The sequence below is a fragment of the Tupaia chinensis genome, unplaced genomic scaffold (assembly GCF_000334495.1).
Source record: "Tupaia chinensis unplaced genomic scaffold, TupChi_1.0 Scaffold000361_2, whole genome shotgun sequence".
Taxonomy (NCBI): Eukaryota; Metazoa; Chordata; class Mammalia; order Scandentia; family Tupaiidae; genus Tupaia; species Tupaia belangeri.
In genome coordinates this window covers 3,507,363-3,524,200 of record NW_006159858.1, presented here as the reverse complement: position 1 = coordinate 3,524,200, position 16,838 = coordinate 3,507,363, and the positions used below count along the sequence as shown (strand labels likewise).

Genomic DNA, 16,838 nt, shown 5'->3' with positions numbered 1-16,838 from the left:
TGTGGCAGACAGTGAGCCAGAAGTGAAGAAAGGTGACTGAGGTGATTTGGGGGGAAGATGATTGTTAAAGTGGAATGCTTGTCTTGTCAAAGGTTAATTTAGGTGAGAGTTGAGAGCTCAAGAACTTAAAGGCTAAGCATGAAAGAGCTGCTATAGAAACTTATCAAACACCACAGGTGGCACTGTGGGCTCAAGGCCATTTCTAATCACTAGGTGAAACTCTAGTCTGGATTCCTTAGCTGCCAGAGGTTACCTCCCTTCTCCTGTTGGTGGAGATTATGGCAGGGAGATTTGCCTGCCTCAGCAAATGCTCATTGTAAACAAAACAGAGCAGTTTTTTAAGTACCCAAAATATATCAACTAGGAGGAAATGCTGACACCATAAGCCTGAATCTCACCGATGGTTTTAGACATTTAAACTAATGGACTTGACAGCCCTTTGGAATCCATCCTGTTTGTAAGTAGAACTGCCTCCATATATTTTGTATTCTGAAAATTCTGCTTATCTTTCAATTGAATAGCAATAAAGCTAAGAGGGTCAAGGCATATAACGGGCACAAACCTGTTTCCTCAGGGTGAATGTTACAATTCCTGATGGAGTAGCTGTGTTGAGTGTAGCCGTAGCCAATGTGGTGGACACTCATGCAGCTGGACTTGTGTGTTCTCTGCCTTTGTGAGTCTGCTACTCACTATGGAGGCTGGATTTTGATGGTGACATCTCTAACTACCACACCTCCCTTTTTTAGCTCCTCACACGGAAACCGTGATACAGTGTTTATGTGGTTCAATATCAGATTTTTTAATTATCGTGGATTTTTAATAAATGTTATCTTTGGTGTAGTCAGATGCATTAAAATGAATAAGTCTTATTTTTATCAAAAATGTATTATTAAGGGGCCTGGTGATGTCATAGCAGTAATGCAACTGAACCTGCATGGGAAGAGTACTGGGTTCCCATCCTGAGACCTGAGCATGCTGGGTATACCCACATAACTGCCCATGATCCTGGCCCACTGAGGCTGGGGGTGGACCATGTGGTAGAGACCTGGTTGTGAGTGTCTCCCTCTTCCTCATCGGCCCACTGAGGCTGGGGGTGGACCATGTGGTGGAGACCTGATTGTGAGTGCCTCCCTCTTCCTCATGGAAGAAATAAACATGTTTTTTAAAAATGATTATCTAATGTAGAACATGGCAAGTTTCTTTTTTTTTCTTTCTTTCTTTCTTTCTTTTTTTTTTTTTTTTTTTTTTTTTTTTTTTTAGTTTTTGCTATAAGATGCATATGCTCTTCAGTGAGAAATGGGTAAATGGGGAGAGTGGTTTTTCCTATAGGACGCATGCCCTCACCAGAAAGACAGAGACAGACAGAGAGACAGAAAGCGAGAAATCACCCCCCAGGGGAGATGGCCACGCTACAATCCCTTCTCCTCCATTCTCCTCTCGGGATCTTGGGCACACACACACATGCACCCAGCGTGAGTTTAAACTAGGTCTGGAACTCGAACTGCAGTCAAGTACATGGGAGTTCAGCAACATAGCCATTATGCTAACTGCTGGTCCCAGTTTAGCCTTTTTAATAAGGCTATTTTGTCCAGCATATTCTGTTTTAAGGAAGTAACAAGATTTTTCTTTTTTTTTCTAAGGCCTAGGGCCTATATTTAGACATTCACTGTTGACTGTTCAGTTTCATGGCTGGACTAAACTATGTCATTATCTGTGTTGTTTTTTTGCCACAAATGTTTATATCAATGACATGTTTTGATTGTTCTTTTTAAGTCTCATTCTTATTCAAATAAGTTACTTGGTTATTTACCTTATTTTCTTCTAAATGTGCCTGAATTATAAAGGCGGGCTTCTTGTTAAATAACACATGCTTGATTGGTTGTCTATAAAGAAAAGCAGCAAAAGTTGTTCCTAAAGATTGAATAAGGATTCAACAAAGGGATTAGATAGCACTGGAAGAAGTACTAAGAGTACAGACATATGTATGTACAACTAGGAAAGACCCTGAAAATGTGTTGTTTGTGATGGCCACATTTATTTCTACTGCATTTAGGACTCTGTGCAAGCTTTCTGTTTATACATCAGAGAGGAAAAGCAAGAAAGAAGAGGATTAATGACACTAATATCACTCATCAGAGGCCAAGGAGTAAATGTTGGGAGAAGATGCCATCAAGCAGTCAGAGTAGGCCATACTTTATGCCCAGCATTGTATAATGTATGATGATGATGATGATGATGAACTACTACTTTGGTGGTGATAGATATGATAACTAATACTCACATAGCATTTACTATTATTACATTCTAAGGCATTGCTCTAAGACCTTTACATGTGTTAACTCAGGGACTCACAAGGACTCTAGGTAGGCCCTACTGTTATCATCTCATAATTCATTCAATCTCGTTAAAAACTACATAAAGTAGATCCTGTTATTAGGCCCACAACCGATGAAAAAATACGGTTAAGTAATTTGTCCAAGGTTATATAACCAGTAAGGGGTAGAGCTGGGTTTCAGATTTAGGCAGAATTCATGTTCTTAACTGCAGTCATAGGCTGGATAATGTCCCTAAAAGATATCCAGATCCTAATTCTTGGGAATGGGTGAATATTACCTTATATGACAAAAAAAGTCTTTATAGACATGACTAATTAAAGGAGATCATGCTGGATTGTAACCACAGATGGAGACAAGGAGATTCAACAGCAGAAGGCACTGTGACAAATGAGAAGTACTTTGCCTTGTTTTTGTTGTTGTTTTAATGTGCCAGAGGACTTGTGCTTGGTGGGGAAGGGGGATTGAGAAAGCAACCCTTCATGGGGGATGGTCACAGAGCAATCTCTTCTTCTCCATTTCTGCCACCTTTTGGGATTTGAGGCACACAAATACATGCAGCCCGCATGTTTCTCAGAACCATGCCACATGCTGTGGGCCATGTGGGATCTGGCCACTAGCTGGTACAGAGGTACTTTGCTTTTATTCTCTCCCTTTTCATCTTCCTCTTCCTCCCCTCTCCTCATCTGTCTTCTCCTTCCTTCTTCACTATCTCCCTCCTTTCTCCTCTTCCCTCTTCACAAGCAAATCTGCAACTTGAGGGCTGGTTCCCATCTGGTAACTGATTTCACGTGATAACTGTTGCTCAAATCCTTGGCCAATGAGCCTGAAATGCACTGAGTGCCCAAGATCTGGTGGGCTGAGGAGGAAAGGGATCATGGTTTACCTGGACCCTGTGAAGAGTGCTTCTTTCCCTCTTTCTCTCACGTGAACTCATATGCACTGTATCATAAATAAACACAATTTAATTTGTAACTTAATAAATTTTGCTTCCTTAGAAACTGTAAATAACTTATAAATACACTTTTGGGTAGAGAGGGTAGAAGTCTATTCTTTTTAAAAAACAATTTTTTTAATACAGTTAATCACTATATGTCATTACAGAATGCAAAATGAATTTTCCCAGCTTGAATATACTGTATATTATTCCAGGCAAAGATATTATCATACATGTTATCATCAATAGATAATTTTCCATTTTGTGTCTCTCAAATGTTAAGCTTCTTTCTTTTTCCCTTTGATTTTCTTCCTCTCACTCTCACCCATTTCCCCACCTCCTCCCATACTGTCTCTAGTATTCACAATTGTTCTCCATGCTTTTAGATATAAGTTTCCTTAGAGTGTAGACATTTGGTATATATTGAGTGGGGACATACAATGCTTCTCTTTCATAGTCTGGCTTGCTTCACTTAGCAGTAAATATTCCATATTTGTCCACTTTCTATCAAAGGGGTCTTATTATTTTTATGGCTGAGTAGTATTCCAAAGTATATATGTGCCACACCTGTACAATCCATTAATCTTTTTGTGATTATTTGGGTTCATCCCATGTCTTAGCAATTGTGTATAATGCTGTAATTGACATACATGGGCAAGTGCATTTCCTCTTGAGAGTATTCCTATCCTTTTGGTAGATACCCAGGAATGGAATTGCTGGATCATATGATAGTTCTATTTGTAGGTCTTTGAGGAATCTCTATATTGTGCTTCACAGTGGATGTACTAATTTACATTCTCACCAACAGTATAGGAGAGTTCTCTTTCGCCACAGCCAAGCCAATACTTATCATCTTTTAGTTTTTTAATCTTAGCCATTCTGACTGGGGTTAGGTGGTATCTCATTTGGGCAATTTGGATTGTGATGTTGAGCATTTCGTCATATGCCTTTTGGCTGTTCATATGTCTTCCTTAAAGAGTTGTCTGTTCAGCTCATTTGCCCATCTTTTAATTTGGGTTGCTTATCTTTTTTCAGTAAGTCCTTTGGGTTCCCTGTATATTCTGGTTATCAGTCCTTTATCTGAGTCATAGTTTGCAAATATATTCTCCCATTCTGAGAGTTTCAGATTTACTCTAATTATTGTTCTTTTGCTGTGTAGAATCTTTTTAACCTGATATAATCCCACTTGTCTGTTTTAGGGATTATTGCTTGTGCTTTGGGGGTCTTATTTAAGAAGTCTTTGCCTACTCCAGTGTCTCTGAGAGTTTTCCTTGTGTTATCCACCAGTAGTTTTCTAGTTTGAGGTCTTAGGTTTAGATCTTTAATCAATTTTGAGTTGACTTTTGTTAATGGTGAAGAAATAGGGGTCCAGTTTCATCTTTCTGCAGGTGGATACCTATTTTTCCAGCACCATTTTCTAAAGAGATTTTTTTTTTTTAACTGGATCATCTGGTGCCTTTTGTCAAAATTCAGTTGTCTGTGGGGCTGGCAGGTGGCATGGTGGTTAAGGGCGCTGGACTCCCATCTGGCTGACTGTGGTTCGAGTTTTGGACCTGATGGCTTGCCTTCTTCTTTTCTCTTTTTTCTCTGTCTCTGTCTCTCTCTCTCTCTTTGTGTGTGTGTGTGTGTGTGTGTGTGTGTGTGTGTGTGTATGTATGAGTGTCCCTTTCTGGTCAAATTAAAATAAATAATGTTAAGTAAAATAATTATTTTTAAAAAGAAACTCTGTTGTCTGTGTTTGGGAGTTTATTTCTGGGGTCTCTACTCTGTTCCATTGGTCCATCTGCCTGTTTTTGTTCCAATACCATGCTGTTTTGATTATCACAACTTTGTAGTATATTGGGTCATTGGGAAAGCCGTGATGCATTTTTACATAAAAACATACGTTTTGACTTTCCTAACAACCTAATATTTGGGGGACAGAGAGTGACATATCTTTATATGTTTACTGTTCTCACATAGCATTCCTTTGACATCATGGGGTCTTTTCTGATTCCAGACAAATTCTATGATTGATTTTTCTAAATCTGTGAAGAATATCTCTGGCAGTTTGACTAGTATTGCATTAAATTTGTAGATTAATTTGGGTAGGTTTGACATTTTGATTATATTAATGCTTCCAATCCAGGAACTTGGGATGTCTTTCTACTTTTTTGTGTTGTTTTCGATTTCTTTTCTTTTTCTTTTTTTGGAGAGGTTTTTTATTTTTTATTTATTTATTTATTTTTTGATATAGGGTGCATGCGCTTGCCAGAAAGACAGACAGAGACAGAGACAAAAGGTGAGAAATATCCTGCTCAAGGGGGGATGGCCACGCTGTAGTCCCTTCTCCTCCATTCTCCTCTTCGGATCTTGGGCATGCATATACATGCGCCTGGCATGAGTTTAAACCCCTGGGTCCGGGACTCAACTGCAGTCGACTACTTGGAAGTCCAGCAGCATAGCCATTATGCCAACTTCTGGTCCCCAATTTATTTTTTCAGTTTTTTATAGTTTTCCTTGTAGAGGACTTTGACGTCTTTGGTTATGTTTATTCCTAGGTATTATGTACTTTTTGTGGCTATTGAACAGTCACAAGTAAATTGTCTAGGATTTGTGATATATAAGGTCTCTGTCATGATTATGGTAGCATGAAAGCAGCCAATTGATAACACTTAAATGGATGTTTATTCCAATAAAACTTCATTTATAGATACCAAAAATAAAACCTCATATAATTTTTAGATGTCTTGTAATACTTTTCCTTCCAATCATTTAAATAAAAATCATTCTTGGTCTTTTTTTTTTTTTTGGAGAGTTTTTTTTGCTATAGGGCATGTGCGCTCGCCAGAAAGAGACAGAGAGGCAGGAAGCGAGAAATCACCCCCCAGGGGGATGGCCACGCCGCAATCCCTTCTCCTCCATTCTCCTCTTGGGATCTAGGGCATGCACTCACACGCGCCCGGCGTGAGTTTAAGCCTCCAGGTCCGGGACTTGAACCGCAGTCGACTACTTGGGAGTCCAGCGACATAGCCATTATGCTAACTGCTGGTCCCAATAAAAATCATTCTTAGCTCTCAGGTTGTACAAAAACAAGTGACAGGCCAGCTTTGATTGTGGGCAGTAGTTTGCTGGCCGTGTAAATGGCCTGTTACACACTAGCAGGTTATTCTTATATTTACATTCATAATCATTCTGCTTTTTAAAATATGTCACTAGCTTCTTAATCTATAATTCTGAGTCTTTAGAGTGTTCTAATTTTAAAGACCTTGATAAAGATTATAGGTGGTGTAAAGATTTACATGGCAGGTGATAGTTGCCTGCCCAGGAATCATCATTCTCCCCCTTTGTTGGTAGAACCCCTAGTTCAGATTTTATTCAGATACCTAGTGGTTGTACATTTCAGGAAATATTGTTTTGTTATTTTTCCTCTCAAGTTCAAGAGATATATCTTTAGTGCTTTGATCCAATTATAGTTTTATTCCTCCTGCAGTACTTGGTTTAAGACTGGTAGTTCTGGACAATAAGATATGTGGGAAAGAATTCTGCTGCATATAACTAAACCTGAAATATAAAAATGAGTTTTTGACAACTGGGGTTAAAATTTGTTGCACTTCAAGTAGTACAGGTTGCTGTATTGGCAAACATATTTCAAGAAATTATGTATACATATAATAGACTATTAATGTTTTCTGAATTTAAGTATAGAAAAATTAAATTTTTGTTATGTTGACATCAAACTTAAATCCTTTTTTGTGAAGGACTACTGTTTGTTATGTCCTATTTTTTATAATTTTTTTTTCATTTATGAAGTAATAGAACTGATAAGAAATGTAACCCTATGCCAGTAACCCTAGGAGTATTTACAATTTTACTGACTTATGGAAATTTTGAAAATCTGGGTGTTAGAAAATTCTAGTCTATACTCAGAATTACTCTTTGCCCCCCACCTTTTTTTTTTTTTTTCTTTTCCTATAGGGCACATATACTTGCTGGAGAGAGAGACACAGAAAGAAAGGGGAAGTGAGAAATCACCCCCCAGGAGGGGATGGCCATGCCACAATCCCTTCTTTATTCTCCTGTCAGGATTTTGAGGGTGGGGGGTGCACAGCATGATTTTCAAGCTGCCAGATATGGAACTCAGTTCGCCAAGTGGGCCATGTGGCCATTGTGGGATCCAGCTGCCTTAACTACCACACCACCTGCTGACTCCCCCGTCTTCTTTTTTAAACCAAATTTCTCTCTTTGCTTTATTTATAATATTTCATTCTATTGCCCATTTTGTCTCTTAACCTCCCCTCATGTTTGCTAAGATTGCTTCTCTTCTTTCACCTTAGTAGTTGTTTTTCAGTCTCCTTGACTGTCTTTACTTTGTTCCTTTCTGCTTGTAAATAGTAGGCTTGAGAATGAGTTTGCCATAAATAGAAACTATAAGTTACTAAGTAGAGACTATTTATTAAAGACTATCTTTTGATATTGAAGCAAGGTTTAGACATTAGAATTGAACAGTTTTCTTGATAACAAGTCTTATGTTTTGTGTGCGTGTGTGTGTGTGTGTTTCAAGTTTCAATTATCATCCCTAAAACTTTTCTCCTATCTCTTAGTAATTCCTCTCCTAACCCCCGGCAGCCAGTGATCTGCTTTCTGTCACTGTAGATGTTAGCATTTTTTTTTCTCTTTTCTTTTTTAGATTTTACCATAACACTCTTGCTGAGACAGGCTGGAGGGGAGTGGGTGGAGGGTAGAGAGTGGAAAAAAATCACCTTCCAGGGAAGATGGCCGTGCTGAAATCCTTTCCTCATTCTCCTCTCTGGATTTTGGGCACCCATGCACATGTACCCACTGTTTCTCAAGTCGCCAGGCCCAGGACTTGAGCTACATAGTCAGCCTTGTGCGAGTCAACTGCCTTAATCTTCATGTCACTAGCTGGCCTTCTAAGTGAACATTTTCTATAATTTTATATAGGTAGAATTATAAACTATGTGCTTTTTTTTGTATGACTTTTTTCTTCCAGAGTAATTAATTTGAGATTTATCCATGTTGTGTGTATCCGTGTGTATCATTAGAAAAAAAATTCTTAATGAGAGACATCTCAGAACACTAGACTACTATTATTAAGAAGCATTCTGAATTCTGTTCACATGATATGTTCTTTGTTTTAGGCTATGACTGTCCAAGGTTGATAATCACGAGAGTGCTCATTGCTACAGATGTCATTTGACTCTTCAGAGAAAATCTATCTAAAAGGAAATATCCACATGACCAGATTTACTTTTTTATTGAATGGCTTGATGGATTTCCTTTATTCTGATTCATACCAAAGCTGTCTGCAACCAAAGCAAGAAAGGATCCTGCATGAGTCAGTCCCAGAATGCCACTTTTACGTCACCAACAGGTGAAGAAAACCTCATGAACGGCAATCACAAAGACTCGGAGAGCATCACTGGTGAGTCCAGTGTAATAAATCTTGAAGTGCTGTTGCTTATAAGACAAAATGAGAGCACCTCTGTGTACGATTGGGCATGATGAAACCCCAGCCTCGCTTCCTGCATCTTAGAAGTAGATGGAATTAATCTCTCTATCCCGTTGTCTCTTATCACATTATCCAAATCTGCCTTGTGTGCTGTTACTTGTCGATGTCTGGCTGTCCTATATCCCTAGAGTCTCTGATGAGCAGGAACTGCATCACACTCATCTTCACAGGCAAGACAGTTACCAGTGTTTGTGTACCCTGCCAGCGCTTGAACAGTGCCTGGCACACAAGAGGTTCTCGGAAATTGCAGGGTATACAAACCCAGAACGTCCTATCTGCCAGACTAAATTAAAAAAACTCTGAGCATTCAAATTTTTTTCTAAACTTTGGCTCTAAAACTAATTCATCCACAAAACCTGACTCGTATAGCTATTTCTAGACTTTCCTCTTTTAGTTTGAACATTCCTGTTTGCTGAATATGCTTCCAAATGGAATGCCTCTGCAAAACCAGCTGGAAATGTTAAGCAACATATACTTAATGCACTTAATACCACTTTTCTGAAAAATAAAAAAAATCTGAGTTCTGAAACCCATCCAAATCCGAAGTTGGTTGTTTTTTTTTTTAGCTTTACTGAGGTATCTTTATAAAGATACAATAATATACACTGATGTGTGTGTGTACAGTTTGAATTTCAAACAATATGCACTCATGTAACCACCAGTATAATCAAATTACAGAAATTTATATCATCCCACCAAAGATTTTTCATACCCAGGTTTCTCCACCCCTTACCTCTGACTCCAGGTATCCAACAATCTGCTTTCTGCCACTATAGATTAAATTTGCTTATTGTAGAATTTCTTATAAATTGAATCTATGTCTTTTGTGTCTGGCTTCTTTCATGCAGCAAAATGTTTTTGAGATTTATCCACTTGTGGTAAGTAGAAGTAGTTCATTTCTTTTTATTACTAAGTTGCAGCCACTCATCTCCGCTGTAGCAGAAAAGCAACCATAGACAGTCCCTTAAAGTAAGTGTGTGATTGCGTTCTGATAAACTTGATTTACAGAACCAGGCAGACAGCAACGGTAGTTTGCTGACCTCCCGTCTACATTATCAACACTTGGTAATGTCAGCGCTCATGATTTTAGCCATTCTAGTAGGTGTGTACTGGTATCTCTTGTAGTCTTAATTTATGTTACCCTGATGACTAGTGATTTTGAGCATCTTTTTATGTGCTTATTGGCCATTTCTAGATTTTACTTTGAGTTACGTGTTCAAATCAGTAGCCCATTTTTAAAATTTGACTTACCATTGAATTGTAAACGTTCATTACTTTCCTAGACATAAGGCCTTTGATAGATGAATGGGTTACAAATATTTACTCTTAGTGACTTGCCTTTTCCTCTCTTTTAATTACCAGAGAGTACTGTCACCAGCATGAGACAGAGAGAGACAGAGAGATTAGTGGGACATGGTTACATCACAGTCCCCTTTCCTCCGTTTCTCTATCCCCCCTGGATTCTGGACATGCATGCGTACATACATGGCATAGTTTCTAAGCTGCTGGGGTCTGGAGTCAAACCATGGTCAGCCATGTAGGATCCAGCTCCCTTAACTGCTGTGCTTTGGGGAAAAATTGCCTTTACGTGTTACTACTGGTATCTTTGGAGGAGCAGAAGTTCTGAATGTTCATGTGGTCTGATGTATTGATTTTTACTTTTATTCATTTTTTGGTCTTTTGAGAAATTTTTGCATACCTCAAGATCACAATGGCTTTCTCCTGTCTTTTCTTTTGACAGTTTTATAGCTTTTGCTTCTACGTTTAGGTCAGTGATCCATTTTATAGTTATGGGTATGGAATGAGATTAGGGTCCAGGTTTTCTGTTTTGTTTTTTTTTGCTTTCCACGTGAATGTGTGGTTGTTCCTGTACCATTTATTGAAAATACCGTTTAATCCCTATTGAAATACCTTGAATTAGGGTCCAGGTTTTCTGTTTTGTTTTTTTGCTTTCCACGTGAATGTGTGGTTGCTCCTGTACCATTTATTGAAAGTACCATTTTATCCCTATTGAAATACCTTGGTAACCTCCTAAAAAAATTACTTAGTTTGAATATGTGGATCTATTTCTAGACTCTGTTCCTTTAATCTCTGAGTCTGTCTTTATAGAGATACCACGTTGTCTCGAATTACTATAACTCATAATAAATCTTTTCTTTTTATTTGGAGAGGTTTTCACTATAGGGCACGTGTGCTCGCGAGACAGAGAGAGACATAGAGACAGAAAGCGAGAAATCACCCCCCAGGGTGATTTCCATTCTCCTCTCGGGATCTTGGGCACGCACGCACACGCGCCCAGCGTGTTTTAAGCCACCAGGTCCGGGACGCGAACTGTGGTTGACTAGGTGCCAGTCCAGCGACATAGCCTTTACGCTAACTGCTGGTTCCCACTCATAGTAAATCTTAAAATCAGGTAATGTAGATTCTCCTACATTGTTCTTTTCCAAAGATAATTTTGGACATTCTAGATCTTTTACCTTTCCATATAAATCTTAGTATGAGCTTGTCAGTTTCTAACAAAAAGTGCTGAAATTTTGAATGGAATTATTAATAGTCTCTACAGAGAATTGATATCTTAAAATACTGAGCATTCTACTCTGTGAACTTGAGCTATCACTTTGTTTATTTAGGTCTTATTTAATTTCTCTGAGCAACATTTTATACAAGTCTTGCACACATTTCATTAAATTTAATCATTAAATACTTTTGGTTTTTTAATTTAAGACATTTAGTTTCATTCTTCAACTGTTTGTTACTATTATATAAAAATGAAATTATTTTTTATATTGACTTTATAGTCTACAACCTTTTTTAGCTGACTTACTAGTTTTGGTAACTTTCTGGTATAGTTCTTAGAATTTTCCACATACATCACAATATTATCTGCAATTGAGACAGTTTTACATATTCCTTTTCCATCTGAGTGCATTTTACTTCATGTCTTTTCAAATGAGACAAGATTTAGGTACATTGTTAAATAAACGTGGTAAAAGCAAACAGTCTTGCCATATTTTCCATTTTAGAAGAAAAGTTAGTATTTCTCCATAAGAGCTCTTAAGGATGCCTTTCATTAAATTGAAAAGTGTCCTTCTCCCTAGGTTGAATGAGAGGTTTTTGTCATGAATGGCTGTTGCATTTCGTCAAATCCTGTTCTCAATCTGTTGAAATGTTCATATGGTTCTCCTTTCTTAGTCTTAGTGTGGTGAATTATGTCAGTTTATTTATCAATTTTAAACTAACATTGCATTCCTGAGAAAAACTCCCCTTGGTCATGATGTACTATCTTTGTAATTTGATTTGATTTGATTTTCTAATGTTTTGTTGGAGTGTCCATTCTCTGTGTGTCCCCGTACCTTTGATTTGTACTTACTTTGCAATATCTTTGAGTCTTTTTCATATTGGACTAAGGCTCCCCTCATGAGTTGAGAAGTATTCCCTATGCTTTATTTGGAAAATGTTTATGTAGTATTTATATCACAGCGTTTGTCATCCTTTTACTTTTAACTTATGAATCTTTACATTTAAAGCATATCTCCTGGGGTCAGCAAGTAGTGTGGTGGTTGGGACCCTGGACTCCCACGTAGTCGACTATGGTAGTGTGGTGGTTGGGACCCTGGACTCCCACATAGTCGACTATGTCTCCGAGTCCTGGACCTGGTGACTTGTTTTCTCACTTTTCCTCTCTCTCTGTCTCTCTCTCTGTCTCTCTCTGGTGAGTGCTCGGTTCCTATAGCAAATTAAAGAAACATAATAATAATAATGATATATAAAATTAAATAAATAATTCTTTAAAAAAATAACAGGATATCTCCTACAGATTCCTTATAGCTGGGTCTTTTTATTTTTTTCAAATATAATCTGACAATCTCTACAATTAGGCTGTCTAGACTATCTGATTTTAATTTATCAGTAATTATCACTTTAGTTAAGTCTGCTGTGCTGCTATTTACTTCTTTGTTCCATTTGTTTTTGCCTTTTCCTCATTTTCTTTTTCTCCTTTCCCTTTTTTTGAATTTTTTTTTTTAGGATTTCATTTTAATTCCACAGTTGATTTATTAGCTATCACTCTTCTTTTTGTAGATTTAAGTTTTAATTTTGTATCCTTCTTCCCTGAAGAACTTTAATATTTCCTGTAACATAGGTCAACTGTCAATGAACAGTTAACATTTTTTTCCTTGTTTACAATCTTTCTTCCATGTTTGTTTTTTGTTTGTTTGTTTTTGCCACACGGTGCATGCATTCACCAGAGAAAAGGAAAGTGAGAAATCACCCCTTGGGGAAGATGGCCACATCATAATCTCTTCTCCCTTCTTGGTTTTCTCAGGATTTGGGGCCTGCACACACATGTGCCTGGAGTGATTTTTAAGCTACCAAGTCCCTGGTTTGAATTACTCTCGACCATGTGGTAGTCCAGTGCCTTAACCACCACACCACTTGCCAGCCCCTAATTCCACCTTTTTTTAAAAGTATTTTTTACTGATAGAGATTTCTAAGTTGACTTATTTTTTTCGTGCACTTTAATGATGTTCCTTTGTCATCTCACTTACTGTTGTCCAGTGAATAGTTCGAGTTTATTCTTTGTTTCTTTTAATATAATGTGTCTTTTTTCTCTCTGCTTTTAAGATTTTTCTCTTTTTGACTGTTTTTTGTCATTTTACTTGGGTGTGGTTTTCTTTATGTTTATCCTCCTTGGAGTTGTTGAACTTCTTTGAACTATGAGTTTATAGATTTTATTAAATTTGGAAACTTTTGGCCATTACTTGTTTGGATATTTTTATTTTCCTGCTGCCTCTCTGTTTTTCCTCTAGGACTCAAATTCCATGCTTGATATTATGATAAAAATCACTGATGCTTTGTTCAATTTTTCCCTGTCTTTTTCTTTCATCATTTAAGACACTGAAGGCCATTGCTATGCCTTCAACTTTGTTGTTCTTTTCTTCTGGACAAATATCTAATCTATTATTTTTATCCAGTGAAGTTTTCATTTTAGATATTATACTCTGTTGGGTTTTATAAATATTGATGTTTCTTCTGTTTCTCTTTATTAAGTTTTCATTTTTAACTCTTTGTGCTTATTAGTAACAGTTGTTTTAAAATTGTTGCTTACTAATTCTAAAACCTCTGTCAATACTCAGTCTGTTTCTGATGACTGTTTTTCTCCAGGTTATGTACTATAATTCACTTATTCTTTGCATATCTAGTAAGTTTTTCTGGTATGGTGAACATTATGAATGTTACATTGGTAGGCCCTTAGATTTTGTTGTCATTCCTGGAAGAGTATTGAAATTTATTTTGGCAGATTCTTATTTGTTGATACTTTATTATGTGAGTCTCTAGATCATGCTCTGATATACTTTATTCTAACATTATATTAATCTTAGTGTCAGTAAACATGACCCTGACCCTTCAGGGATCTTACTGATTTGTCCCAAAAATTTTCTACTCCAGTTAGATGAAATTAAAATCTCTCTTAGCCTTCTGTAGGAGAGTGATATGATGATGTGACAACGTGATAAGTGCGATGGGGGAAGACCAATTTTAAGGTTGTATTCAAGAGAAACAAGAAGAGGCCCTGAACCTAATGGAGATATTGTGACTAGAAAGAAGTAGGCATATAGGGACCAGCAGTTAGCATAATGGCTATGTCGCTGGACTCCCATGTAGTCGACCGCGGTTCACGTCCTGGACCCATTGGCTTAAACCTCACGCCGGGCGTGTGTGCGTGCGCGCCCAAGATCCCGAGAGGAGAGTGGAGGAGAAGAGATTGCGGTATGGCCATTCCCCCTGGGGGGTGATTTCTCACTTTCTCTCTCGTTGTCTGGCGAGCACATGCGCCCTATCGCACAACCTCTCCAAAAAAAAAGAAGTAGTAGTAGGCATATGGAAAAGACATTTGTTGGAAAAAAATGTAGAGAGGAGACTGTCAACCTTGGGCATTCAGAAGAGTAATAAATAGCATATTATCAAATATATGGAAGCAAGTAGAAGGAGCTAGTCTGAAAGATATTTAGGTCAGTCTGCCAAACCCAGACTGTACACTCATTTTAAAAATTAGTTTATGGAAGCAGGGGATTGGTGACCTTAAAATTTCACAAAATGTCATTAATAATTACTAAAAAAAAAAAAAGAGAAAAAACTTCTAAGGGATAGTAACTCTTTTAATGAAAGTCACTTTTGTTCTCTTTTTTTTCCCATTTTTATCCTTGAATGCCTAATAGTCTCTTTTTAGCTCTGTGTGTATTTATAGTTAATTTATCTTCCTGTATTATGACAGTTTGCATGTACTACATGTATGCAGTGTGAAAATTTTAGATAATCATGTGAAATTTGTGGTAATAGAATTTCGATACATTTTAGGGATTCTTATTTAAGAGATCTGTCAAGGATTGAGAGCTTTAGAACCATATTTAAAATTTTAAATGTATCTCATCTCTGTCTCTTTGTGGTCGTGAAGCCATTCCTTGTCCTTCTGGGTGAGTAGGGATGTCTGATACTGCCATATTTGCCATATTAAGCTGTCATCGTTAAAGTCAAATATTAGAATTTATTTCTGTTGATTTTTGTTTTCTTGTATTTTGTTGTTCTTTGCCGGAATTAGTGCATGTTTCTTAATACCATCCACAAAGGAAATACCAGATCTCTTATGAAACTGAGAGGGATGATATGACATCCTGTATTTTCTATTTTAAGCCCTAGTATTTTAAGCACGTTAAAGAGATAACTGCTAAATTTGAGAGGTGTTAAATGATGGACAGTATTGGGAACAATGCCAAGAGCCACTAAAGACAAAAGCCAGCTGTGGTCAGAGAAAGGTAACTGCTAGTGCAAGTAGCGTGTGAATTACATTCAGCAAGTACCTGTGATAAGCCAAGTATTATGTGGGGTGCCTTAATTGTTTGTTATTTTATTTACTTCTCACTGCTGTTGTATGATAAATGGTTCTCTATTTTATAAATGGAGGAAATTAAGGTTCAGAAAGAATAACTCACATATCTGTCACCCTATAACTAATGAGTAGAAGAGCCAGGTTTAGAGAGTAGGTCTAATACCAAAGCCCATGTTCTTTCTAATATTAAGAATGAAAGTAGAAAGGGACCAGCAGATGGTGTAATACTTATGTCACTGGACTCCCATGTAGTCGACTGTGGTTTAAATCCCAGACCCGGTGGATTAAAAAAACACACTGGGCGCATGTGCGTATGTGCCCAAAATCTTAAGAGGATAATGGAGGAGAAAGGATTGTGGTGTGACCATCCATTCTAGGAGGTGACTTCTTTCTGTCTCTCCGTCTTTCTCTGTCTCTCCAGCAAGTGCATGTGCCCTATAGCAAAAATATCTCTTTCAAAAATAAAAGAATGAAAATAGGACAGTAAGTAGATTAGACACCTGGAAGAATTAGTAAATCTGTAGAACTAGCGTGATATGTTAAAGACATGATGTGTAGGAAATTGCCTTCTAGGACAAGTGGTCAGATAAGCAATGGAATGGCCTTGTGGTCAAGTAGGCATAGTGCTGAATAGGAAATTGGGACCCAGGTTTCATCTTTAAGTTTTAGTTTTCTTACCAAGAAGCAGTTTCTGAACGGATAGTTTCCTGAAGTGTCTTCTTTCTACCTCTAATATTCTGTAATTTAAATGGGGTTAGGCAGTGATACAGTGGTAATGCAGCTGGACCCTCATGGGAACTGGGTTTGCCTCCTTGAACCTCCCTGAGCACTCCAGGCAGGCATGCCAGTGGTCCAGGCCAGCTGAATTTGGTGGTGGATCGTGGTCTGAAGACCCTATTGGGATGTCTGTCTCTCCCTCAGAATAAATAAATCAAGCTTAAAAAAAAAATATATATATATATATACACATATATATATATACACACACACACACATATATATACACACATGTATATACATACATATATACATGTGTGTATATGTGTGTATATATGTATATGTGTGTATACATGTATATGTGTGTATATGTGTATACGTGTATATGTGTATATATGTATGTGTATGTATGTATATATATGTGTGTGTGTATATATATATATATATATATAT

General features: G+C 37.4%; 1 protein-coding gene across 3 annotated transcripts in view; it reads left to right on the top strand.

The window, feature by feature from the left end:
• The window catches only part of TRAK2 (trafficking kinesin protein 2), a 94,093-nt gene that overhangs the window by 25,496 nt on the left and 51,759 nt on the right, over positions 1-16,838 (top strand). Inside the window, exons 1-3 of one of the 3 annotated variants that reach the window (XM_027773647.1) lie at positions 349-457; positions 2,054-2,182; positions 8,412-8,695. In XM_027773647.1, the coding sequence (XP_027629448.1) occupies positions 8,605-8,695 (91 nt within the window). In that variant the 5' untranslated portion in view covers positions 349-457; positions 2,054-2,182; positions 8,412-8,604. Of the gene's footprint in view, positions 1-308; positions 458-2,053; positions 2,183-8,411; positions 8,696-16,838 lie in introns of those variants that run through there. The other 2 variants (XM_027773646.1, XM_006153040.3) reach the window with 2 other exon arrangements.